Source organism: Phyllopteryx taeniolatus, chromosome 16, assembly GCF_024500385.1.
Source record: "Phyllopteryx taeniolatus isolate TA_2022b chromosome 16, UOR_Ptae_1.2, whole genome shotgun sequence".
Classification (NCBI taxonomy): domain Eukaryota; kingdom Metazoa; phylum Chordata; class Actinopteri; order Syngnathiformes; family Syngnathidae; genus Phyllopteryx; species Phyllopteryx taeniolatus.
Genome location: NC_084517.1, coordinates 16679573 through 16699386, shown reverse-complemented (window position 1 = coordinate 16699386; position 19814 = coordinate 16679573). Strand labels below are relative to the sequence as shown.

At 42.6% G+C, this 19814-nt stretch overlaps 1 protein-coding gene across 6 annotated transcripts in view; it reads right to left on the bottom strand.

The window, feature by feature from the left end:
* The window catches only part of srcin1a (SRC kinase signaling inhibitor 1a), a 130789-nt gene that overhangs the window by 91952 nt on the left and 19023 nt on the right, over positions 1–19814 (bottom strand). The window contains exon 1 of one of the 6 annotated variants that reach the window (XM_061749108.1): positions 8851–9159. The exons of 4 other annotated variants lie outside the window; for them this stretch is intronic. In XM_061749108.1, coding sequence (XP_061605092.1) covers positions 8851–8872 — 22 coding nt within the window. In that variant the 5' untranslated portion in view covers positions 8873–9159. Of the gene's footprint in view, positions 1–6204; positions 6440–8850; positions 9160–19814 lie in introns of those variants that run through there. One more of the 6 variants, XM_061749113.1, reaches the window with a different exon arrangement.

The following is a 19814-nucleotide window of genomic DNA, read 5'->3' as shown; positions in this document are numbered from 1 at the left end:
ATTCTGATCTAAAGATGTCAGAATACAAAGTGTTTTATATATATCATACCATGACAGATATGCCAATTCGAAATGCAACAAGTACCAATAAATTCCCTGCTCATCGTTATGCTGAATGTGCTGGTGTTGGTTTAATGTAGTAGGGTTCTTGCAAAGTTTTGCTGCAGAGACTTAGCGTGTACACATTCAAGTATTGATCTGGAAAATGGAGACGCCATAAAAAAGAAACATGGAGCTGCTTTAAAAGCTGGCAGGGACACAGAAGGAATATCTAAATTATCTGTCAAAACCCAGAGGCAGTTGAAACATGGGGAAGAAAAATGTGTAAAGTGATACTTCATCAGCGTCACTTTGGGGATTTCAGGTTACGGGGTCTGATGAATTGAACGAGACAACTGAGAGAATGGCGAGTCAAGAGGCAACGAAATGATGGTGGATGGGTATGCAGTACAACCAGAACGCGATGAGTGATAAGTTGGATCCAGTCGGGAACAGAAGGAGGCTAATCTGGGCCCGGAATGATCAGCGCCGGTGCTGCCTGCTTTGTATTCCTGCCAGAGCATCTGGGGAATGAAAATCAGAGTTGATAAGGGGTAGAACGTAGGAGGGAACCATCGGGAGGGGAGAAAAGGAAAACTATTACTGCTTCTGCCAGCGCCTCGCTAGCATCGCCAAGCTCATTTCCTTCAAATGCGCCGTTTGCCTCATCGCTCTTTGTTCTCTTAGGGAGCACTCGCGATTGCCTTGCTCGGTGCGATTTTGCGAGGTAGCGCAGAAGCCAGGAAGTAGTCCTCGACCAGGTGAGGAAAACCAGCGTATCACAAGGAATGAATTCAACAAAGAAGAGGAAGGCTACACAGTATGGAGGCCAATAATACAAGAAAATGACAAGCTTTGTTATTAGACCACATTCTGTCAGTGAACATTCTCTGTTTGCCAATCAACAGACGTAATAACGTGTCCGGCTCAGCCGTTTCGGTGCCCGAGCATAAGGTTGGTCCCATCCATTTTTCTATAGCATTTGTCTTCATTAGGCTCACCAGTAAGCTGCAGGCAATTGTAGTGCACAAACAGATCAACATTCACACCCACAGTCACACTTACTGACAATTTAGAGTCTTCAATGAACCTTAACAGGCATGTTTTTGGAAGGTGGAAGGAACTCGCAAAAAAACCTACACGAACCTTAAACCTTAGAACTAGGAGGAAGACCTGGGGCCTCATGTACGAAAGGTGCGTATGCACAAAAACATGGCGTCCGTTCTTTTTCACGGCAAAGTTCAGATGTATCAAGAGTGACATGACCGTGGAAATGTGCGGTGCCTCACGCCAACTGCACGGCTGGCGTACGCACGTTTCTGCAGCTTTTGGTGCTTTGGCGACACTTAGAGGTGATGCTGGGAAACTGTTCTCATAAAATCTGCACACCAGACACACATGAACAATTAGCACTGATGAACAATTCACGCCCGGCAACATTTGATTTCAACAATGCAATTGAGACAAGGACTGGGAATTCATTTGTTAACCAGTGTATTTAATGAACCACTGATATTTGTGAGGACACCTATTAATTGATCAAGGCGATCATTTATGCCGCCTATTGCCCTCACAATCGCTTCGTGACTCCAGCAGATGCACTGAAAAAAAAGAGTCCTGTACATCAGTTCCACATGATTAAAACATGTTTAAATTGACATAATTTACCCCTCTTCTCCTAAAAAGAAAACGTGATTTTTTTTTTCAGCGTGCGTGTCCACACGTGTATTAAAATGATAAATTGAGTAATCAAAAAGGAGTCAAACTTTTTGATATCCTCTTTGATATGCTGATGTGCTTCTATTTGAATTCAAAAGATTTATTGCAAATACCACACATTGAACATCTACGCATGAACCTTTATCTCACAGGGCTGAGTGTAGGTTACTGTATGAACACATTTGTTATGAGTTATAAAAATACATGGTAATAACCTTGTGGGGTGATCATAGTCAGCCATGTGTCCTCCCATCACCCCTGAGAGAGCAGCGTCACCCATGATCGCAGCGACTCTCTCCTCGAACGGGGTGAGGCCCTCTGCGCCGGTTCTTCCGCCATTTTTTGGCCACACTTTGTCGGTGGGCAGCTTCATTCCCTTGCTCATTTTTCATTTTTTGCGGATCATGCAGAGATCGGCATCTCAGGTGCAGGGTTCATTTAAATGTGATTTGCATATTCAAATGTGGGCGTGGACAGGAAGGAGTCGGCTACTCCAACATGTGCGCTCATTTCCACGTTGATTGGAATGTACGAAGGAAATGTGCTAATAATAATCAGTCATATCTGGCCCAAACTTGTGCTTCTAATTTGATATACAAGAAACCACCGCACCCAAGGGAAAACAACCAATCAGAGACAGAAAGCGGGACTCACAAGGTGTCAATCATTTGTTGAGCACTTGTCGCCACACTCACTATGGGCACACCCCCGAGGTTTCCAAAAACTTACACTTCAAAACAATATTTAGTGTTATTGTGACACTTCCAAACTTCACTCCACTTTACCACGGCAATCTAGAGTTGCAAATTCGGTTGACATATGGCGGAGACCAAATTTTCTCAGTCCATTAAAATAAATAAATAAATAAATAAGATTGAATTTCAAGTCCAACTATACTATACAATGAGTGTAATAAATGAGAACAGATTGCTTTGACTAGACGCTCGATCTTAATGATACGTTCAGGCGTCACAACAAGAAGACTAAACCTGCTGATAAATGGCTACAGTGATGATACAATAGTGATGACAAGTCCTCTAATTCCTGCATTATTTGTCTAGTTGTGTCACAGGTGCAGCGTGAGCGGTAAAGAAAAAGATGTTTGATAAACGTAATATTTAAATGATTTAGTCATTAAACGACCTTGAGGCTACAGAGACAGAGGGGGACAAATCTCTGGAGCAGAAAGCTGAACTTTTCCTTTTAGAGAGTGTGATAAGATAAGGCATCACAGCACATACACAGTCCGTGGCGCTGTGTGTTAAATAACCATCTTGGAGGGGTGTCAAAAAGCTTCTGCAGGCTCTGGTGTGGTGATAACCTGCCAGGCCAAGGATGCCATATGAAGCACAAAAGCAGATGTTACTACTCACGCAGTCCTATTCATGTGTGAATAATTATCGGATTTCACCTGGCAACGGTGCTCCCGCAAGGGTCAATCGCTATCTGGCATGCCCTGAAAACAGAGAGAGCGGCGCTCGTTCGACGCCTGCCGTGAAACATTGCATCATCGTCAGCCAATCACAAGGCAGAGCCGGCGGGTCTTTTGTGCACCAAGAACGAGCAGGTGCGCGACGGCCAATAAGTGACTTCACAAACACGCTGGTGTCAGTCTCCCTGTGTCTTTAAAACAGAGCTCAATAAAAGGTGAGACGATAAATGCAGTTCATGTGAGTTCAGATGTTTACGCATGCTGATGCTTGATAAACATCTGAGCCCCAACTGTTCAGCCACCTGAGGAAAAAAAAGAAGAAAACCAGAACATAACAACAAGGATTTAAGAATGTGTCGTCACCAGGGAAGTGAAGGATAACTGCTGAAGACGCAAACGCATGAGGTTGCCAAACAGTATTTGTAATTAAGAGTGCAATAAATGGGAGAATCAGCAGTAAATCCCATTTCCAGTTGATTTGGCAGGATTGATTACGACGTTAGGTACGCATTGCTCGCAGAATCTAATAAGAACCCGTTTAAAAAAATAATAAAATACTGCCATTACAAAGGAGTCATTCTCAGATTTATGTGACACTTTCAGGGCAGTATTAATTTAACTACATGTTTATTAATGTGGTAGTGTTGAAGCATATTTCATCATGCTGGGAGGTATTTTTTACTTATGTCAATGAGTGGGTAGGGTTGTTTATTTACTCAACTGCAGAAAGTATAGTAAAGGTAGTGTTCATCTATATACTATCTATATGGCCTGGTACACACAAGGATCGTTGAAGATTCTTTATCTGTTACAGACCCCTCACGTGAAGATAAAAAAAAAATCTGGCATTTAACAGATTTGGTCATAATGTGAGTGGTGATTATATTCCACTGCCAATCTAGGAATAAGTCTTTCAAGGCAGGAATCTGACCTGATCAGATGTGATCTACATAAAACACACGTGATCACATAAAACAAAGAACAACAAACACTACTGTGTATGTTGCACCGATGTTTCCCAAGTGTTCCCGAAGGGACGGGAAGCGGCACTGCTGTAGAATGGTGATGTCTTCCAAAAAAGACTTGCTTTGGAAAATACTTCTTGCCGTCTAGGGAACCCACTTTAATACACAAAAATAAAAAAATATTTAAAAAAAACACCAGGTAGGACATGCTTGTTTTTCTTTACACCCACTTACTCAATCAGGTCGCTTCTTCGATTGGCTACATTCCGTTCCACCTCACAATTCACGAAGGCAAGATTCGGGAGTAGTCGTCTTTACCCACACACGAAGATTTTTGATCGTAAATATTGAACATGTTTAATATTTAAGATTGATGGCCGCAACCCGTTTCGGACCGTATAATCGGGACAGATACACTCTTAACACACATCAGAATACAGGATAATCTTATAAAACATAAGATAGTCTGGCATTTGTCGTCTTTGGTTGACAAGGGACAAAATGGGGACAAAAACAGCCCGATTATCTTTATGTATGTATGGTTGGTAGACTGTGTGTGTCGCGATCATCAAAAGTCCTTTCTCATTCTTGTTATTGTTGTTCTACACTATGGGGTGTCACAAAGCAGAAATCTTTAGCGTCAAAGTCTGTCATGTATCTATTTGCAGTTGTGATTTTTTTGTTTCAGTGCCTGGGTGAGCAATGGTGGGCGGTGCCTTCACTGATGCGCCTGTCCCGAACCACCAATCAGCGGCTTTATAGGCGCAGCTGCGGCAAAGTGCTAGTGTGGGATTACTCACTTGCTTACCAAAATGCTCTAAAACGGGTGGCAATATGAGGAATTGCTGTAAAAATTGCTGACAGTGAATGAGTTACGAACAGTACCTTTGTAAATGATTCCTTTTGTATTACGAGTGAGCAGCCGACTTGTTTTTCGCGCTACAACAATATCTAGAGCAGGGGTGTCAAACGCATCTTTGTCACGGGCCACATCGTAGTTATGACTTCCCCCGGAGGGCCGCTACGACTGTGAACCCATATAAATGAAAGATTACCTCATATAATTACATAGAGTATACATAACACATTGATGAATAACCAATTTTGAAATCAGAAGCCTATAAGAACATGTTTTTCAACTATTACATTTCTTTTCAAAGGGGGATTGGTAACAAAAAAAAAATGCTTGCAAATATCTCAATGTTATTACACCAGAACACAATTAGCAATTTTGAATTGCTTTCGCGGGCCACATAAAATTAAGTGGTGGGCCGGATCTGGACCCCGGGCCACCAGTTTGACCCCAGTGATCTAGAGAGTCCTATTCTTCCACACGTCAGTATGAATTTCGTTGTTTTTTTGTTTTTTTTTGTAAGTTGCATCAAAAAGTGTCACTCGAGGATCGGATAGAGAGATTTAAAAAGGCGATGAACACGAAGGTTAGCGGGATCAGTCATCTGTGGACAATGGCATCATCGTCGCCGGCGCGAGCCGACGTCGGGTTTAACGCTCCACTCGGCTTAAGCTATTCCCGCGCTTCAGCCTGCTAGTGTGACGTCTAATGGGCTTACTTCCATTCGCCATGGCGGCCGGCGGATAGAAGCCCCGCCTGCTCTGACGGCGCGTTGCAGAAGATTAGCGATGTTAAACTAATTGCGCTTAATTGCCACCAGTGGCGATGGTACTTGAAAGTGCGGATCAATATTGTAGGATTGTTTCCCCAAAATGGGTCAATCTTGCCCAGTATACGGGAGTGTTAACATGACACATTTTGGTATATTTTGACTTTGAACTATATATTTCATCACTTCATATTCCCAAATAAACCGCAGAAGCAACAAAAACGAGTCAAATCTCTTGTGACAGACACAAGGCTTTAGCGTAATAAAGCATGAAATCAAATAAACTGCACAGTGCTAAAGGTCTAAATACGCTTAAGTCGGCCGTCACCTGAATGTGACCCGAGTAAGCTCCTGAATGAGTCCGAAGCAAAGTGTGGTCCCCTCGCTGGGGCGGAATAAAAGACTTTAGGCGCTGTTGAACACTTACGAGCCTCCTAAATGATGACCTCATTGCAGCACGCCACCACAGACGAGACCCTCGCCATCTCCACACCGCTCAGCCCTTCCTCGAGCTTTCTTGCTTTTGTGTTCTTTTAAACTTCCTTTCAGTCCTAGCATCTCCTCCCCTGGGCCCACTCCACTGTCCGCCTAAATGACGGCCGAGAATGAAGACTTTGAATCCTCACGCAGCACGCCAGTCGTCGTTCACATTAACACCCCCGCACGCTCTGTGCTTTTCCCTTCTCTCTGTGTGTCCTTGAAAGTAGAATGGCCGAGCAATCCTAATTTAATCCGCTAAACGGTGGACCCACCTCGAGCATATTGCCCAATGAAAACCTCGTAAGTCCACTTTATGGCCATTTTGACTCTGTAACGTGATGGGATGCCAAAAGTGTGTAGCTGAGCAACCAATAAAAACAAGGCTGCCAGAACTGTCCTCAAAAACATGTGCTTTTCTCTTATGTACTCTTTGTTTTAATAAACCAAGTCCAGGGGGAACCTCAGTTTATGCCAGATGAATTTGTACAGACTTCGGAAACACGTTGTAGTCTAACACTAACCTACGTTAATGCGGTTAAATATGAATATGGCATATTCTTTCCTCGCTGCACAAACTAATTCAATGCACGCCGTTCGTAACCTCGATAAGTCATATGTCAGTGTCCTCGTACCGACGCAGTGGCGCCTTGAGATATACGTTTAATTCTTTCCGTAACCACACTCGCAACCCTCGTGTTTAAAATCATCTTCATCCATTTAAATGAATGGAAATGTCATTAATCCATTCCAGCCTTCCCAAAACAACAACAAAAAATCATTGTAACGTTTTTTAAACAATCGATATTGGAATGAAGAAAAATAGCACTCCATATTATTATTGTATTTCATAACTAACATACAAATAACAATTAAATAGAAGTTTTTGTCACACTGCATCCATTGGCCATTGTACTGCTCGTTCTGGTGTTCCCACCTTGGCCACCCGGGGGCACTATAACACAAACACACAGATATACTCTTCATCGAGACATCTCGACTGCTCTCAGCTCATCCATATGGCACTAATTTTTGTCGTTTTTCCACAGAGGATAAAGAATACAGTATATGACTGTGATTAGTTAATTGTCTTTCTACATGGGTTGTGGCACCGTTTGTGTTCATTTCCCTGCTTAGAGGGTTATAGGACCGCAACATAGGTGCTAATTAGCATTAGCATTACGCTCGTGGACTGATATGCTAAGCTATGTGGTTGTTTTAAATGCACAAATTGCAATTGTCTTCGTTTCATAGTTAGTTTGACAGTAAACTTCCACTGGGAGTGGCATTAAACAGCTTGAAGCCTCTTTTTTGAAGAACTCTTCACTATTTAAAACAAAAATAAAAAAATAAAAATCCACCAAAACGACGGCTCAAAAAACACATAAGTCATTCAACCAGTAGTCACTCATACCTCAAAGCACCAGGGAAGATTGACATTTCTCGTGTATAGTGGTTGAATTAAGAGTCGATTATGGTGTAATTTTATGAAATACTTGAATATTAAACATCCATCCATCCGGTTTTTTCATTCATTTTCTCCAGCTTAGCACCTCATGGGGCATCACGGGTGAGCTGGTGCCTCTCCCAGCTGGTTTGGGCAAGACGCAGGATAAACTGCACACCCTGGACTGGTTGCCAGTCAATCGTAGGGCGCATATATACTGTAGACAACCATTCACACTCACATTCACGCTTAAGCATAATTTAAGCCTTTGAAGAAACTCACACGCATGTTTCTTGAATGAGGGAGGACGCCACTTCCTGGAAAAAACACTGGAAGCACATGAGGTCACGAGATTCAAAACCCAGAACCTCTCAACTGTGAGGCCGCCTTGCCAACCACGATACAACTATGGCGCCCTCAGTATTAAACAAAATGTGACATACACACTTATCATTGGACAGTGGTGATGCGCTTGGCCAAGAAATTGAGGAAATTGCCTTTCCCACCGTGTTATCCCCATCCCATCAAAACTGAATGGGTTGCACAAAGTTTGGTGGAAATTGGTCATGTTGTTGTGCTACGACCTACTACAAACCACAACCTTGGTGGAGGTAACCTATCAGCATCATCCCATTAAGGCTCACCGTGACCTTCAATTAGCTTTGTCACTGGAACACCTGCAGCGAGCGCCTCACTAAAGAAAAAAAAAAGAAAAAATGCAATAGAAGGAATAGAGTATTACCTGGCCATTTATCCATTAGAAAATACCATCCCCCACATGGCCTCTGGAGACTAAGTCCCTTTACAGTAAAAATCCAACATCACACCCAGCAAATATGAGGGTTCTGCTCTGTGTCTTACAAAGAAGAGCTTCCATGTAGAGGTCGTCTTGTCCAGCACACCTGCACGCACACACACACACACACACACACAGGAGCACCACCTGCAACCAGCGCCTCTGACCCAAGCTGAGCTTCACCCGCACCACCTGCATCCAGCATCGCTCTCCTCCGGCACGGCCCAATCCCCCTCCACCCCCATCTTGCACGGTGTGACAGTCAGCAGGTTGGACCGCACAACACACACACACACGGAATAGAATCGAATAAAAAAAAAAAAAAAAAAAAAAAAAGAGAGGGTTTGACATGCCTTGTGATGGTGCATTGCCCATGCTGCGTCAAGGAGCGCTGCAACCGTGACAGTGATCGCGTTTCCCCTTTCCTCGTTCCCGCCTCCTCTTTTTATTTGCTCCACGTAAAGGTCGCTCCTTTGCCTCGCGCCGGGCTCCTGCTTCCAAGTCGCTCCACTCCCACTTCCTTCCCCCTTTTGTCCCTTCGCCCTCGCTCGGACTCCCTTCCCTTTGGCGAGATGGCCGCGGTCCAGCAGCGGGGCTCCCCGACAGCGGCGTGTGTGTGTGTGTGTGTGGGTGTGTGTGTGTTTATGTGTGCGTGTGTATGGTTGCGTGTAAGGGAGAGAGTGAGAGAGAGAGAGAGAGAGAGCGAGAGAGAGAGAGAGGGTGGGGGCGTGGTCTTCAGAAGCCTTGTGAGAGGGTGCTTATATATGTGCATACTCTACAGAGTCTCGGCACACAGCTTGAGAAAAGCAGCACAAATGTTGATTAAATACACACGTTCCTCTCTCACTGCACCCCCCGCTTCCACACTGTACTTTCTCTCTTAAAGAAACAGGCGCCACTACATTTATAGTGCCAATGCCAATAGGCGACGGTCATTGAGGTTGAAGCCACGGTGGGCAGTAAGGACAACAACAGCAACACTGATGCACAACTGTGTTATTAAACAATTAATAATTAAAGTGCTGTAACAGCATGTTGAATTTTCCGATTGGTAAAAACACTGACATTGAGTCCAGCCTTTGATTTAGCGTCATCTTGCTGTACTTGTCACTTGAAAATTGCAAATTCAAAATTACAAACTCTAAACTCTTTCTCAAAGTTCTTAGAGCCATTTGTGATGCAATAAACAAAACAATGAGCTGACAAAGCAGTTTAATAGGCCGAAAGGAATTTGCACGCACTTCCCTTCATGGCTGACCAGTTCATTCTGCACCAAAGCATGACAGAGATCAATTTTTAACAAAAAAGGCTAACTCAAATGCATACAGTGGGTACGGAAAGTATTCAGACCCCCTTAAAATGTTCACTCTTTTTTATTTTGCAGCCATTTGCCAAAATAATTTACGTTCATTTTTTACCACATTAATGTACACACAGGCGGCACGGTGGCCGACTGGTTAGAGCGTCAGCCTCACAGTTCTGAGGTGCGGGGTTCAATCCCCGTCCCCGCCTGTGTGGAGTTTGCATGTTCTCCCCGTGCCTGCGTGGGTTTTCTCCGGGCACTCCGGTTTCCTCCCACATCCCAAAAACATGCATTAATTGGAGACTCTAAATTGCCCGTAGGCATGACTGTGAGTGCGAATGGTTGTTTGTTTCGATGTGCCCTGCGATTGGCTGGCAACCAGTTCAGGGTCTACCCCGCCTCCTGCCCGATGACAGCTGGGATAGGCTCCAGCACGCCCGCGACCCTAGTGAGGAGAAGCGGCTCAGAAAATGGATGGATGGATGTACACACAGCACCCCATATTGACAGGAAAAAAAACGGAATTGTTGAAATTTTTGCAGATTTATTATAAAAGAAAAACTGAAATATCACACAGCCATAAGTATTCCGACCCTTTGCTCAGTATTTAGTAGAAGCACCCTTTTGCGCTAATACGGCCATGAGTCTTTTTGGAACCAGAGAATCTTATTTCTCACCATCTTGGAGTCCTTCAGGTGTTTTTTTCGCAAACTCCGTGCGGGCTTTCATGTGTCTTGCACTGAGGAGAGGCTTCCATCGGGCCACTGTGCCATAAAGGCCCGACTGGTTGAGGGCTGCAGTGACGGTTGACTTTCTAGAACTTTCTCCCATCTCCCGACTACATCTGTGCATCTCAGCCACAGTGATCTTTGGGTTCTTCTTTAACTCTCTCACCAAGGCTCTTCTCCCCCGATTGCTCAGTTTGGCCGGACGGCCAGCGCAAGGAAGGGTTCTGATCGTCCCAAACGTCTTCCATTTCAGGATTATGGAGGCCACTGTGCTCTTAGGAACCTTAAGTGCAGCAGAAATTCTTTTTGTAACCTTGGCCAGATCTGTGCCTTGCCACAATTCTGTCTCTGAGCTCTTCAGGCAGTTCCTTTGACCTCATGATTCTCATTTGCTCTGACATGCACTGTGAGCTGTAAGGTCTTATATCGACATGGGTGTGGCTTTCCTAATCAAATTTAAGGGGGTCTGAAAACTTTCTGTACCCACTGTATAAAGAAACTATTTTCACTCATTATTGTCTCAAAAAAACATCCAGACTCTCAATCTTGAGCTGGCATAATGCCACAAGGCTGCCATCCACAGAGTGAGGGAAGAGGCGAAGTTTTGCAACACTTCTCAGACAATTGGATGTTCAAGAGAGTTAATAGATTTGTTGTCAAGCTATTTTCAACACTATAAATTGTTTAATAGTGCGTACAAATTACAGATGATGTGAGGGCAGAACAATAGTATTGTGAAAAAATATCAAATTGACCATATTTGGACATTTGAGGTTTCCACCCAACAGTGACGATATGTACGGTATCTATGTAACTACTTTGTCTATCTAACTATCTGGGGCTTGAGGGTGGGAATATTTAAAGCGACATCTATACCACGAATAGCTATTGATGAAGGTTGGCTTGCTTAAGGGAAGGTTTGCTTTAGGGAGGCAAACCGAGAGCAAATGCTTGAAATATCCCCCGTGTGAAAACACCAACTAATGATGAGGCTGCGTCGGGGTGTGTGTGTGTGTGTGTGTGTGTGTGTGGGTGGGTGTGTGCATGCGCACGGTCGCAAGCAATCAATCGGTTATTATTATTCAATATAATCCAAGCATGGTAAACACTGCATCGGCATTCTGAAGAAAACATAATGACACAAAGGCAATTTTACGCCTTCGGAGGTAATGGCAGCAATAATGGTGAATGCCAGGGTGGCGGGACATGGGTGGGAAGTAATCTCGCACTGAAGTCATTTTTGCGTTTATACATGAAATTTGTTTGATGCTAAGTGCTGAAAATGTGCAAAGACTGAGAACAATTTAACACTGAATTGTTCAGATATAGCTAAAAAAAAATTCGCTGTCTCAGCTGGCTGGATCTTTTGGGCGGGGCTAAAAACTAGCCACATTACGAAAGCAGGCTGGGGCGTATACGTTCTGGCATGAGGCTCTCCCCCACTATGTAATAATAGCTTGACAAAAGAGCATTAGACATGTATTTAAAACAACACAGTTTTGCCTTATGAAAAAGCCAGTTTTCCTCAACGCTAACAAACAATGCAAAACGCCATTGACATGCTAACGATTAGCATTAATAGTCGTGGTTTTAGAAGCAATGGCTATTTTAAAACAAATACATTTAGACAGATACAACCATACTCACAGGTACTCTACGGAAAATTACTAATAGTACAACATCTTACTGAGTCACTTACAGTAGTAGTAGTAGTAGAAGAAGTCTAATCTTTTTCGCTTGTGTCTGCAAGACTGAACAGTATTACACTGCCTTCCGGTGACCGAGGTAGGCACACCAGAAGGAGCAGCACAATGAAATGAATTGCAGCATTAAATCATGATGCACAAATAGTTTTTTTTACATTCTATTTAATTAGCACTCAGTGGGGTTTTTTTTAAGTAAAATTTTATCGAGTACTATTTTTCCTTATTAAAAAATACAATCATAACTATTTTTGTTTTTGTTCTGTATAAAAGGCACAGGTTCATAAATGACAGTTCAAATGCAGCAATTTTGCAGAAACTGTGGGGGGGAAAAAAATCTAAGGAGACTTTTGTGTTGGTATACTAACTGGCCACAGCATTAGGTACAGTTACAAGAGAGCCATATACAAAAGTTTGCATTATTATTGCCGTAAAATAGAATCTTTATTAGAGCTAGATTCAAATAGGTGAGGGTACAGTAGGTGCTATAAGTGTCAAATGGCGTGAAACGGTTGGCAAATAACACTGAACAATAAATTGCAAATGAGCAGCACCTATTTTGTTTGTTTGTGGCTTATGCGTGCATACTGAAGGTAATAGATGGCGACCGAGGCAGATGAGAAAGCAAAATGTCAGGAGATGGAAAGATGAAAGCGGATGCGAGCCTATTCATGACGAGAACGGATGAATAATGGATGCTCACGTTGCACATCAATTACACAACTCGTACCATTTTGTCCATCACGTCCAGCTGGTCCACAGGCACCCTCCCTCCTGCCAGTCAGCAGGGACCGTGCACCAAAAAGTAGGCCACACCAAAACATCCCTGCAATGATCGTTCTTATATTAACATGTTGCATTCACTGATTTATGTTTAACTTGGGAGGCATTAGGCATAAATTACCAGCAATAACCCTTAAGGGGGCATCCAGCGAACATTCCCGTGGGTCATAAGCGAATGCAGCACAGCAATGAACATTTCTCCGTGATAAAACATGATTAACTTCATAATTAGGTGGCTAACAAGAACAAAATGTTCTTGTATTTGCAGCCTTTGGTTCATTTTGTCCCTGGCTGAGGGGCTTTTTATCGATCCATTTCACGGGATGTAAAGTAAGCAGACACCAAAAACACACAGCTTTATGTAGTGCTCATGTTTATCTGTATTTCATGTTTCATAGCAAATCATCTAAAAAATAAGTACAAATACAGCATGAGGAAGTATTTAGGGTTGCCATATACAATTATATGTACGTATGATTTCATGAATTTTTACTGCTCTAAATAAGACTGATGGTAAATAGTGAGATATTAATATTAAACATTTAATCTGTGTCATTAACCACAGCTTAAAATGCAGATATGACGTGGAGTTTCCGAATATTCAAACACAAACGTGGTAGTAACAGACAAACAGGTAATATAATCTTCCCAATCTGTGAAAAACAAGTTAAATAAAGTTCTACAGCAACATTCTTCTTTGACTCTTTTTTTTAAGCTTGCAGAAATGTGTAGCTCCATGCATGCATCGCACCGTACTGCCCCTAAGAGGTCAAGGGAAACTTCCGGTCGCAGTTTCTGGCAGAGTGTAATTAGCGTGACACTCAGAAAATTTGCATGCGCTCTTTCCTAGAATGCATTGCTGTAGTTAAAATTACACATTTTGATTGCGTTGAAATGCATCTTTAATGTGTTATTTTGCAAAGACACAGTTTAATAGTTAAATTGGGGTCGTTGGTAGTGGTTTATAGTTAAATTGGTATCGTTTTTAGTCGTGTGTTTACTGCAGCTCTTGGTGGCAAATGGGCACCCTTACTCAGAATTGTGTGATGTAGCATATTAATAATACATAGATAACACCAATAGTTAAGTGAATGCCAGCTAATCCTTGCGATGCGTACACTGCATTAAATGTGCAACGGTGGCATCAATTCCGATCGAATTGATAACGGATTGGATAGAAAATACAGCTAGCGATGAGAACTTTGGAAACAGTCCAGTTCCCACCGAGTCTCGATACCCATCCCTACACTTGTCACATGTTGTTGCTAAAACTTAAAAAGGAATGTATTGCATTGCATTTTTCATTTTTTGTGTGTGTACATGTGTGTGCGTGTGATAGCAATTTCAACCTTTCAAAACAAGAATTAACTGGGAGATTTGCATTTACTGCCGACTAAAACGGCGTTTACTTCCTGACTGTAATATATTTCAGCCATGTCGAGAAACCAAAGGGCGTTTGGTCTGTCTGCTGCCAATCACCTGGACAAGGCCTGTGTTGCCATGGCGATGTGAGAGGCTGGAGATGACTTGATTTTATAATGTGTTATGGGCACTTGTGCACTCCACATAGTGCGTGTGTTTGTGTGTGTTTGTGTGTGTGTGTGTGTGTGTGTGTGTGTGTGGGTGTAAGGACAAGCACGGCGCTGAGCACCTTCTGTGCTTTCTGCAAGCCAAACAAATGCAAGTCACCATGCATGTTAGACAGAAGCGCGCTGGCTCTTGTGTTGTTTTACCTTCACTCAGTAACTCCCCACACTAAATAATTCACTGCCAATATCTGACCATTGATCTTGAAATATTGATCTGATGGCTGAGCTTCGTTTCAGAGCTTCATTTGCACAGGGCGATGGACGGACTGTGGAAGTCAGCAAGGACAGATGAAGGGAAACGAAAATACACCTACTGTGGATGGATGGAAGTAAAGATGAAGATGGATGGCTGGAGATAACTATGTAAATGGATGAATGAGTGATGATGGATGAGCGAGATAGATGGAGATGGGCAGATGATATAAGCAGCTGAATTGATGGAGAGATAAATGATAGATCGATTTATGGAGGTAGATGGATGATGGATGGATGGCCAGATAGACTTCCCATGAATGGAAGGATGGATGGACAGACTTTGCATGGATGGATGGATGGATGGATGGATGGCCTAACTAGATGGAGATGGATGAGTAATGGATGGCAAGATAGACAAATGGATGGACATGGATGGATGGATGGAGATAAATCAATGTAGGTATAAATGGAGATAGATGGTTGGATTGATGGGTGGAGATAGCTAAATGCATAGAAGATGCCTACAGATGGAGTGGTGATGGCTAGATGATAGACAGCTGGATGAGATAGAAACCCCAAAGCTGGGACATTGTTTAAATAAAAACAGAATACAATAATTTGCAAATCCTTTTCAACCTACAGTCAATTGAATACACTACAAAGACAAGATATTAAATGTTCAAACTGATTAATTTTGTGGTTGTGTTTTTTTTGCAAATATTCACTCATTTTGAATTTGATGCCTGCAACACGTTCCAAACAATCTGTGACGGGGGTATGTTTATCACTGTGTTGCATTTATTTCCTTTAAACAACACTCAAAAACCATTTGGGACATGAGGACACTAATTGTTGAAGCTTTGTAGGTGGAATTCCCGCCCTTGCTTTATGTACAATTTCAGTTGCCCAACAGTACGAGGTCTCAATTGTCGTATTTTTTGCTTCTTAATACGCCCCAAATTTTCAATGGGAGACAGGTCAGTGTCGTACTCGCACTGTTTTACTACAAAGCCACGCTGTTGTAATACCTGCAGAATGTGGCTTGGCATTGTCTTGCTGAAATAAGCATTGATGACCCTGAAAAAGATGTTGCTTGGATGGCAGCATATGTTTCTCCAAAACCTCTATGTATCTTTCGGAATTATTGGTGCCTTCACAGATGTGCAAGTTCACAGATGCCATGCCAGATGGTCCTTGCCCTCTTTGGCCCGGTGGACACGATGTTCATGATTTCAGAAAACAATCTGAAATGTAGACTCGTTAGACCACAGAACACTTTTCCACTTTGCAACAGTCTATCTCAGATGAGCTCAGGCCCAGAGAAGCCAGTAGCATTTCTGGGTGTTGTTGATAATGGCATTCGCTTTGCAACGTGGAGTTAGAACTTGCATTTGTAGATGTAGTGAGTCGCGCCGAGCTGTGTTAACTGACAATGTTTTTTTTTTTAAGTGTCCCTGAGCCCAAGTGGCAATATCCTTCACACAATGATGCCAGTTTTTAATGCAGTGCTGCCTGACGGATCGAAGGTCAAGGACATTCAATGTCGGTTTTCGGCTTTGCCGCTTACGTGCGGAGATTTCTCCAGATTCTCAGAATATTTTACTTATATTATAGACTGGAGATGATGAATTCCTAGCAATTGCACGTTGAGAAACGTTCTTAAACTATTGGACTATTTGCTCTCGTAATTGTAAGCAAAGTGGGGAACCTTGTCCCATCCTTGTTTGGGAACAACTGAGCCTTTCGGGAATGCTCCTTTTATACACAATCATGACACTCACCTGTTTTCAATTAACCTGTTCACTGGCGGAATGTTCCAAACAGGTGTTTTTTTAGCATTACTCAACATTCCCAATCTTTTTTTAACCTTGTCCCAGCTTTTTGGGAACGTGTTGCAAGCATCAAATTCAAAATGAGAGAATATTTGCAAAAAAATAAATAAATAAATGTTCACACTGTAAGTTTGAACATTATTTTGTCTTTTTTTAGTCTATTCAATTCAAAATAGTTTGAAAATGATTTGCTAATTATTATACAGTAGACCCCCGCTATTCGCAGGGAAAAGGGACCAAGACGGACCCTTTTGATACCCATAATAATTGCATTGAAATTGTTTTTTTTTTTATTTACACCCAAAAAAATATTAAATAAGTGGGGATAAATCCATTTAAAAAATGGAGAGAAAGAAAATCCACGGATGGGTGACGTTGTGGGTGCAGAACCACGAGTATGCGGGCGCCCTGTATTCTGTTCTTATTTACATTTTACACAACGTTCTAACTTCATTGGAATTGGGGTTTATAGATGGATGATGGATGGATGGACGGACGGACATTCAGACAGACAGAAACCTAAATACTTATTATTGTGCAAGTAAAAACTCTAAATTTAAATACCGTTACCAATCACTAATTCCCATGGAAAGTGTTCAACTTCTAATCTAATAAAATCTGAAGACGGGTCAAAAGTTCTGCCTTCACAAAAATAATAATGCTCAATTTTGATTTACTCTATAGAGGTACTGATTTTACAACACGATGCAGTGGTGAGCAGAAATTATCATCTTTTGGTTGCTCTATTACGGGGGGGGGGGGGGGGGGGAAATGTGCATTATTGTCTTTGAAAATGTAATGCAGCTTTGGCAGTGGATGGGGCAAGTGTGCCTAATGGTGTGAGTAGTGTGTCTCCATTGGTGTTGGCTCCAAAGACCTTTTTTTTTTTTTTAATGAGCTGTGAAATGAATATTTGTGACATCTCACAGAAAGTTTCTTCCAAAGGATCCAGCGACGGAAGCAGAGTATGACACTGCATATCATATCAGAATATTCCCACTCTATTCTGTGGCCAAATTAAACCAGACCGATGCATACTACAGATGCGCTCTTACAATTGCCGTGTTTTGGAGAGGCCTACCACTGTACCTTCAGAAAAGAACCCTCAGAAGCTCTCTGCCCGCTGCTCTCCTTTCGCAGTGTGGCTCTCTATAAATACATAGGGTGCGGTTTCCAAGGTAACAAGAGGATTGGCCACCTGAAATGCAGATGGAGGTGCAGAAGGATGGTGAATGGACTGATGGAGGAAAAACGTGAGTACAGTATACAGTATGTACATGCAGTGTACATATGTAAATGTGTGTGTGTGTTTGTGTGTGCGTGTGTGTGCGTGTGTGAATTGCATGGAGTTGCATGGATACGCTTCGTTGCTATCAACATTTTCAATAACATTTCTGTTCGCAATAACATAGTGAGAATACATGAGGATTCTTGGTTTTGTCTGCCCTCTCGAGCCCGAGAGAGCAACTGCAACATGTCGTCAACCGCTTTTAAAAACAGGGGACAATGCCAAAACACACGCACGCACACAAAACCAAATAGCTTAATTGCCCGTAGGTGTGAATGGTTGTTTGTTTCTATGTGCGATGCGATTGGCTGGCGACCAGTTGAGGGTGTAGCCCGCCTCTCGCCCCAAGTCAGCTGGGAAGTGTGGCAAGGGTATCACGGGTAGTACGCGGACTCCCTCTACTGGTAGGCCAAAGGCATATTGTTAGTGTTTTGTTTTTGTTTTTTTGAATCCAGTCCATGCGCGTGTATTTAATTACAAAACATTTGCAACATTTAGTCTTTTAGAGGACAGTTAAGATGCGATGTTCCACATATTCTTGTCATAGACTTTTGCAGATGGAAGTGAGTTATACTGTCCAGAATATAAACTATTTCTTCATGTTACTACATTAACTGTTCATGACAGCTAAAGTCACATGGGATCTCATCTGCAGAGTTGAGATGCTCGGGACCTGACTGGAAGGAGTTTGCAGAGTTCTGCTACAAATGTTTTGAGGACAAAAAGACATGGGATGGTCTCGGCGCCAAACCTTTGTCCAACCGCACAAACGCAGAGCAAAGCTGGCTGCAAAGTGTCTTGAACTTTGGTGAGCATCCCAACATTGCACCACCATTAAATGCATAATGGTCTCCGTCAGAAATACTAGCCGGGTAAGTGGAATATCATAAAACTGAATGAGAGATTTGTTCTCGTCTGTCCTCTGCAGCCACCAGTGACACGTGGACCGGACCGAAGGACCTGGCATTTCCTGGCATGTCCGTAAGGTCGGTGACCTTCACCTTCTGGTGATGGAAGATGGAAGGACATGTCCTGCACAGAAAGCTCCATGTGTAGAATGCCCAAAGCGCATTATCCCCTTTCCTTTCCTTTCCTTTCCCATGGAGTGCCCACAAGTGGGACAGGTGAATCCTTTACTCTTGTTTGTGCTGATTATAAGAAAATATAAGAAGGCCCCCTAAGCCCCTCTGCACAGCCCCTGCTCCACTCTTTGACCAAGACCTTTTCAACACACCATATTCCACACCTTTTTTGCAATACGCCTTTTTCATGTTTGCCTCAAATTCACTAGAAATGGGCCTGTCTAGGTTAAGTATTATGTCACTGTTTTTCATTTATTCAGTTTGTTGGGTATCTGTGTTGTTGTTGTATATATAGACTGGGATGCTAAATTTATGTACTTTCATTGGTATACTTGAGTTGTCAAATCTTACGCAGGTGCATATTTTGTCCAGCAGTGGGCGTCGTTTATCTATTTATTTCTCCCCACGGGTCTCTTACCATGTCTTACTAGTAAATAGTGTGTTCACAGCATGGATGCACTTCTTTTGGTCACAAAATTGTGTTTTCGCAAGAACTCAAATTATATCTTTCCATAATTTTCAGAGGACCTTCAGATTTCACACTGGACCCTGGCACTCGTTAAGTTTCGGGAATGCCGTCACGGGTAGTGTTTGATTCAAAACGTGAAAACTGGCAACGGTGTTGTTCAGAATATCATGTTTTGCTTAAAGGTGCCCATATTTTAGCAAACCAACTTTTTTTTTGTATTTGGCATGTAATATTGTCTCTCGTGCCTCAGTCAACGTGAAATAAAAAATAAAATCGTCCACGCGTTCGTGAGCTCCAGATTTGTGAGCTTCTGCCGAGAGGCCTGAAATCAGGTCATTGGAATTT